Source organism: Equus caballus, chromosome 16 (assembly GCF_041296265.1).
Source record: "Equus caballus isolate H_3958 breed thoroughbred chromosome 16, TB-T2T, whole genome shotgun sequence".
Classification (NCBI taxonomy): Eukaryota; Metazoa; Chordata; class Mammalia; order Perissodactyla; family Equidae; genus Equus; species Equus caballus.
In genome coordinates, this window is record NC_091699.1 from 19395765 (window position 1) to 19403207 (window position 7443).

A 7443-nucleotide genomic window follows, 5' to 3' on the forward strand; every position below is an offset into this window, starting at 1 on the left:
CTCCAGTAGAGTAAGGAGCCTGCTTCTCGAAATCCCCTCCCCGGCCTGTTTCCTGCTTTGCCCTGGGGCCTCTGGACCATGCCCTACAGCGAGAGGACTTGGGGCTCTTCCCCAAGGAGGGGAACTTCCTGCAAGTAGGAGGGTCTGACTCTGGGCCAGCCGTGCCACCTCCCTCTGGTTTGGGATCCCTAAATCTGAGTCTAGGACAGGGGAGCAACAGGTGCAGAAGAACGTAGGGGTTTAGACATAGAGCCTGGCCCACAGTTAGTCCCCAAGAAAGCTTCGCTTCAATGACCAGGAGTAACTTTCCTATGTCAGCCAGGTACCTAGTGGTCCCTAACAAAACAGTACCACCAGCTGACGGAGATGGGTGTCTCAACAGGAGGCCAGTGTTCTCTCCCAAGGCAGGGCTGCTCTGTTCTGCATAGGGCCCTGAGATTTTGGAAGGTTGTTGAGTAACTGCTCAGAGAAGGGGCCAGAGAAAGAGACTTTAGGACCATTTGGGGGGGGGGGGTGCGTGGTGAGTACCCTGGGCTCTTAGCTGGAGGTGGATGCTGGGGAGGAGATGTGAGCATTAAACAGATGGGACTGGACCTGGGTGATTGTCCAAACCTGAAATTCCATGAGCCCACAGGCCTCAGTTTCCCCTTTTGGAAAAGGAGGGGAATATTTGAGAAAGGCTTTTCTCAAAGGAGTGTCGATGCACAACCAGGGTGGGGGGAGGGAGGAGTCTGAGGAAATAGCCTGAACCGACCCACTTACTTTGAGATTTCTTTGGTGTCAATGTTTGGTGGTGCCAAATTTCATTCAAACTGTAAATCTACTTCCTAATATCTCCATGGTTGTTTTAATATTAGAAATGTTTAAAATGACTTTATCCTCCACCTTTCACTGCCATTCTTTCCCCCTATCTAAAAATTAATGCTTCTGGAAGGTATCCTGTTTGGCTGGTGGCTTTTCATACATCCTAGAATGCCCCTGGGGATACCTGTTTCCCTCCTTTGTGAAACCCAGAATCAGATGGTGGCTAAAGATGAGAAGTCGATTTGGGCCAGAGCTTAGGGTATGTGAAGAAGCATAGTAGGAGATACATCTAGAGAGGGAGATGAGAGCCAAAATGCCAACTCCAGAGCATGAACTTCATCCCTTGGGTAGTAGGGAGCTACTGAAGGTTCTTGAGCAGGTGAGTGACTTGAACAGAAGGCTGAAGTTTTTCTTGGCCAATTGTTTCCTCAGCGCCAGACCATTGAGCTGATCCCCCTCACAGAAGTTCATTACTGGTATCAAGGAAAGACTTCTGTCTACTATGTCTATGGCACCGACCACAAGGTATATGTGGTGGACTACCCCGAGCGGTACTGCTGTGGCTGCACCATCATCTGACATGGCACAGCTGTCTCCCGGGCCTGTCACTCATGTTCGCCAAGGAGGACAACCAAGGTCTCTGAATTCACTAGTTGTTGACTGCAATGGACAGTCACATACTAACCCTGGTATGTCCTTCCAGAGAACTCAGCTTATTGTCTGTCAAGCCACAAGTCTTTCCGGAGCCCCTCGGTGGAATCGTCATGTGTTTAACCCGAGAATTCATCTACGCACGTTCCTTTAGGACAAATAATTTAAATGGCGGGGTTTGCCCCGGTCTCCAAGCTCGTGTCTCAGTGAGTGTGTGGTTTGATTTTGCTTTTCCCGGGTCGGCCTTGGCACTGGTGTGCCTCTTCTGGTGGGAGTCTTTGGCCAGGCTGAGCATTATGGAAATGTTTAAAGATACACACAAATTGGCTGCCCCTTCGTGCACACCAAATATTGCCCTTAGGCATAGCATACCAAATTCCGCCACCCCCCCCCCCCGGCCCCCCGCGTTCTGTGCGTCAGGACTTCAGACACAGCCACGGGGGGATGGCTTCTTTTGGCTCCAGGATGTCTGGGGCCTCACCTGGGAGATTGGAAGGCTGGGGTGGCTCAAGGGCAGGGGCTGGGATCATCTGAATGCTGGTTCCCCCTGAGATCTGGCGGTTGACGGTGGTGGTTGGCTGGGACCCCCCCTGGGGCCATCCGCTGGAACACCAACACGTGGCTTCCCCATGCAGCATGGGCTTCCTCACAACGTGGCAAAGGGTGAGCACCCCTCAGCCACAGCCCAATTGAAGAAACAGAGATATACTCCCTAAATGGAGAACAAACGTGCTGTGTTGGGTCGACTGAGGGTCTGTGCCGATCTCTGACGTGGCGCCTTTGCAGGGGTACATTTCAGAGAGTGATTTTGGACACGTGCACGTCCTCACATCACGTGCTGGCCTTAGAACCTGCCCACAGAGTGGGATGTGACCTGGGTGTCCTATGCACCCAGTCATGTGCCGGAGCTCCCACCTGGTGCAGCCAGCCTGGGCGGGTGGAGGGGACACCTTGCAGACTGAATGCCCAGGTGGCTTCAGAGGGCTGGTGCAGGGCCAGGCAGTCCTCTGTGAACCTGGCTGTGGGTAACCAGAGGCCTTTGTTGTCTTATGACACCTGTCGCCACCGATAAGGGGATTGGCACACCCCGAGAGGGCCAGTCTGTACCCTCCTGATCCCCAAGCTCCTGCTGGCCTGCAGCCCTTGTCCCCCATGGGGTGAGAGGGTGTGGACGTAATAGGCCTGGCTGGGGGGACTCGGGGAGTCTGAGGCCATCCCCCAGGGCATCCTTGACAAATGATATGCAAATGAGCACTTGCAGCCTCACCTGCTGCTACTCCAACCCCAGGGTTCCCCGTATTCTCTTCGGGTGTTGCTGTTTCCCCGAGTTTGGCTGAGCTGCACACTGCTGGGCCTAGTTGACAGGAGCAGTGGGGTTCAGAGTGGTGTCTGGCGCCCTCGGGACTGCATGGAAGACAAGGGGGACCCGACTGAGAAGCAGAGGGAAGTGACCTGGGAGGCCCTGAGACGCCTGAGCCCAGCAAAGCTTCCAGGCTCAGATTTCACCTCCTGCTCCCGCTGCTCCCAGCCAATGCCAAGGGCTCTGCATGTGGGGGAGCCTGAGGGCAGGACGATGTGCATCCTTTGGTGGGGTGCACTCTGGTCCCTGGGGACAGAGCCTGCTGGTGACAGAGAAAAGAGAGAGGGTTCCCCAAGACTTCCCACCTGCACTTCCTCCTGAAGCTCTGTTGTGCTCAAGTCTGGGAGGCCAACGCCTCTGGCCTTCCATGTCAAAGGGGATAGTTCTGGCCCCAAGGGGCTTTGTGTAAATGGAGGGCGCAGTTTTTGGTTGTTGCAATGATTGGAATCAACACTATTGGCATTTGGTGGCTGGAGGCCAGGAAAGCTGATGTCCAGCAATGCTTGGGCGCGTCCGACAATGGAGCGGCCTCCACGGCTCACACGACTGCTGGTGGCCCTGACGTTCATCTAGAGCTCAGGTCTACAAAGTCGCACCCGCTAGTCCGTCCTGCGGTGCTCATTTGTTCCTTAGCGTTCACTCTGTTCCTCGCCTTTCCTCCACGTCTCCTTTGAAATGACTTCTGATCCTCTCACTTCTCTGAAGTGCAAGCTTGTAACTCTGACGACTTCATTCCGCCTCCCGGCGCGGTCACGCCTGAGCAGTTGCAAATTGAAATACACAAATTAAGAAAACGACTTTCTTCTCATTTCTCCTTTGTATTTCAGTTTGAGCGTTAAATTGCTTTTAAAAAAAATAATGGTATGTAAGTGGGCTATAAATGAATTTCATTTTAGGATAAAAAAGGAGAATTGAGTGTGTTTAGGTTGAAGCCCACTGGCCCACACGCACTGTTGGCTGTGAACCCAATGAGAAAATCCAGCTGGAATGAAGTGGGTCCAAAGGGACACTGTTCCACTGGGGCACCAGTGAGCCACTAGCCCCAGGACCCCTTAGTTCTGATGGTTCTGGCAAAATCCCACATGAATCTGGGATCCTCCAGCCGTCTGATAGCTGGTGCGTGTTCCCCTGCAGTGTTATCTGTGCTTATGAGCTTCGCGGCAGCCAGGATATGACTTAACTTGCTATTTCTGCCCCTCTCTGTTACCCTGGGGCTGAGCTGGCTGTTACTCTGGAGCCCGAGACCCAGTTGAAGTCACTTGGGGGTAGAAAGCAGCACGCAACGACAGCCCTAACTCAAAACTGGGCACCACGGTCGTGGCTCTGGGCCTGATTCATTTTGAATTAGAAGAACATCAGACCCAAGTTTTTCTTGGTTTTTCTTTATTGCTCCGCCGAAGGAGGACACCAGCCCTGTCTTTCACCAGTCACTGACAGTCCCTGGTCTCTGCCAGGTGGCCAGAGCCATGCTGGGCTTAGCGGGGGTTTCACGGAGGTCTGAAGTCTCTGCTCCAAGACTATAGGATAGCAGGAGAGTCTGTATATAAGCAGAGGAAAATGAAAGAATCAACGTGAGAGGGAGCTTGATAAGATGAGGATGCGTAAGACCCAAGTTGGTGGTGGTGGTTACAAGTGACAGCAACTCAAATTGTCTTAAGCAGCAAAGGTCATTGATTAGCTCTTATACCTTAACAAAGTTTACCAGCTTCAGGGATAGCTGGATCCAGGCATTCAAAGGATTTTATCCCAACATAGTCTCCCTGGTCCTCCTGCCCTCTGCCTTTCCTATCTGCTTTGCTGTCTTTTGATGTTGCTCTCAGCCAGGCTTTCCCCGCCTTTGGTAGTAAGACAGCTACCAGCAGTTCCAGAATTTCATCCTATGAGCTCAGTGATCCCAGAGAAGAGGGTGCTATAAGCTAATTTGCCAATGAGCTCCCACAATGGTCCCAGGGAAGACTCTCAGTGGCTTGTCCCAGGTCACATGCCCATTCTTGAACCAATCACTGAGCGGGGAATGCAGTGACTGAATTGGTCAGCCTAGGTCACATGACGTCCCCCCTGCCCCACCCAAGGTAGAGTCAGCCTCAGTGAAATCAGAAGGAGGACAGGGTGCTGGCTACCTGTCCACTAAGGGGCAGGCAGAAAGTGCTAGATTTATCCATGATGGCATTCTGGAGTTTCCTGTGTACTTTGACATCTTATACCAAAGAGGCGAGACTTCAACTGGGTCCTTGCCCTGCCTGAGTCCTGCGTTTCCCTTCCGGGTATTTGCTGGGGTTGCAGAGCTGCTGTGCCTCTGCAGTTTGACTATCAAAAATGGGAATATGGACTGGGGCTGGCCCTATGGCCGAGTGGTTAAGTTCGCGCGCTCTGCTGCAGGCGGCCCAGTGTTTCGTTGGATTGAATCCTGGGCGCGGACATGGCACTGCTCATCAAACCACGCTGAGGCAGCATCCCACATGCCACAACTAGAAGGACCCACAACGAAGAATATGCAACTATGTACCGGGGGGCTTTGGGGAGAAAAAGGAAAAAAAAATAAAAAAACAAAACAAAAAAATGGGAATATGGACTGACCTTGCGCTTACTTCCTGCAGGTCTCAGGGAGGCAGGTGGTCCTGGAAGTGATGGGGTGTGTGTGTGTGTGTGTATGTTGCATGCATGGTGTGTGCCTATGTGCATGTGTGTGTGTGTGTGCATGGTATGCATGCATCGTGTGTGTGTGTGCATGTGTATATCTGTGTGTGCGTGTGTGTTTGCCAGATGGGGAGGATCACTGCTGAGAAGGTAAGAGGGACTTCCTCCCCCCACCTAGGGTTCCTCCCTTCCCTCCGGGTCCCTGTCGTTCTCTGTGATTCCCAGTACCTCAGCCTTCACCATGCGGTCAGCTGGTTTTACTGGGGTGACCTCAGTCCCTAGTTCACGTGCAGCCCTTGACATGAAAGTGATGAGAACACTGTGTTTTTTCAGTCAGGACAAATGACCCAAGTGGAGTTATGTTTCTCAGCAGGAGAGAACCTTCCAGATACAGCAGCTTGGACACTCAGAATTCCAGTCTCATTTCGTTCATGTTAACGGTCGGGGATTGTGGAAAGAGCCTGGGTTTGGGGATGATACACATTCAGGTTCACATTGGGCCCTGCCCATCTTCAGCTATTCTGTTAACCTCGCTGAGCCTCAGTTTCCCCATCCGTGAGAAGGATGACACGCTTGCTTTGCAGGGCGGGTTGAAGAGGTTACAGGAGATCAGCCGTGCAGAGGGAGCTCAGCGTCAGCAGGGGCTCGGGACTGGAAAGGCCGGCCGCTCCCTGGATGGAGCCTTTGGGGCCGGGGTTGAGTGCTGCTCCTATAGCGCTGCTCCAGGGGGCCAGCAGCAGCTTGGGCCACACTGCCCGTGGGCCCAGGCTTCCCTGCCCACCCCCTTCTTCGTCCTCAGCTCGGCTCGTGTGCCCCTTCCGTGGGACATTCCCCTGCCGGCCTCAGGTAGGGCCAGATCCATGGCCCGTCCTCGGCGCTCCATCTCCGCGTCACTTGCGTGCATCTTTGTTCCGTGATCTGACTTGTCTGCTCCCTGCGCTGGACCACCAGCCCCATGGGGCAGAATGTCACATGCGTGTGGTGCCCGTCAGGAAACACTGCCAAGTGTGACCCAAAGACTGAATGGAGGTGCTGGATGTTGATTGAACAGAAAGAAGATGGGATTTTCATTGCAGTCTGGGCTCCACCAGCTGGGGGACCCTTTTACCTCTCAGGCCTCAGTTTTCTTTTTGCTCTATGAAGAGTTGGGTTGGAGCCCATTTTTCCTTTTCTTTTTTATGGCACCGTTTACATCTCCCCCAAACAAAATCTCATGTGAGACCCAGGTATACAAACACGGGTCAGGGGTCAGGTGGCACTGCTGGGCTGAGGTGCGGGTGGGCCTGGCCGGCCCCTGCACCTGCCCCCCCAAACCTCGGGCTTCCAGGAGGCCCCTTGAACAGGGCCAGGCCAGAGCCGCTCACTAATGTTCTGGGCATCTAAGGGATGGGCTGCATCTCTAATGGACCACAGGACCCTGTTCTTTTTTTAAAAAAAGAGAATTAAACCCTTGACATGGTCTTATTTTCTGATTGAGTAATTTCTCAGAGTGGAAAGTGTAGAGAAAAAAGCACCATAGCACGTTCTGTCGAGTGGTACTCTGGGCAACTGATAATTCTCCCGTACTTCATCTGGAGCAGAAGGGCCCTGGGGCATCTGACCTTGGGGTCCCCTCCCTCCACCCTGCTCCCCAGGCTGGAGGAGGGCATTGCCGCTTATCTTTATGTCTTCAAGTCTGGGGCAGTTCTTTGCTTTTTCCCCATCAGCTGACGGAATTGAGATTTCCAGCTAAAAGAGAGACATGACCCGGACCTGGGGAGCTGATGTTTCAGGCCACAATTCGTCACTGTCATTTTAGTGACAATTAGTTTCTGTCCCATTATCAAAAAGTCTTTAAGAAAGCAGGACTTTAAGGGGGCTGGCACACAGGATGGGGACATTCTGTAGGGGAGATAGCACAGTGTGGCACAAAGCCACACGGCTTGGCCTCCGTGATCACAGCCCGGGGTTCACATCCTGATTCAGCTGCAACCCCCCCGTGTGGACTCGTG

At 53.2% G+C, this 7443-nt stretch overlaps 1 protein-coding gene across 6 annotated transcripts in view; it reads left to right on the top strand.

The window, feature by feature from the left end:
• The window catches only part of SSUH2 (ssu-2 homolog), a 28409-nt gene extending 23028 nt beyond the window's left edge, over positions 1 to 5381 (top strand). For 4 of the 6 annotated variants that reach the window (XM_014731445.3, XM_070238552.1, XM_023620045.2 and 1 more), the window contains one exon: positions 1237 to 3612. In XM_014731445.3, coding sequence (XP_014586931.3) covers positions 1237 to 1383 — 147 coding nt within the window. In that variant the 3' untranslated portion in view covers positions 1384 to 3612. Of the gene's footprint in view, positions 1 to 1236; positions 3613 to 5194 lie in introns of those variants that run through there. The other 2 variants (XM_070238550.1, XM_070238551.1) reach the window with 1 other exon arrangement.
• The last annotated feature ends 2062 nt before the right edge of the window (positions 5382 to 7443 follow it).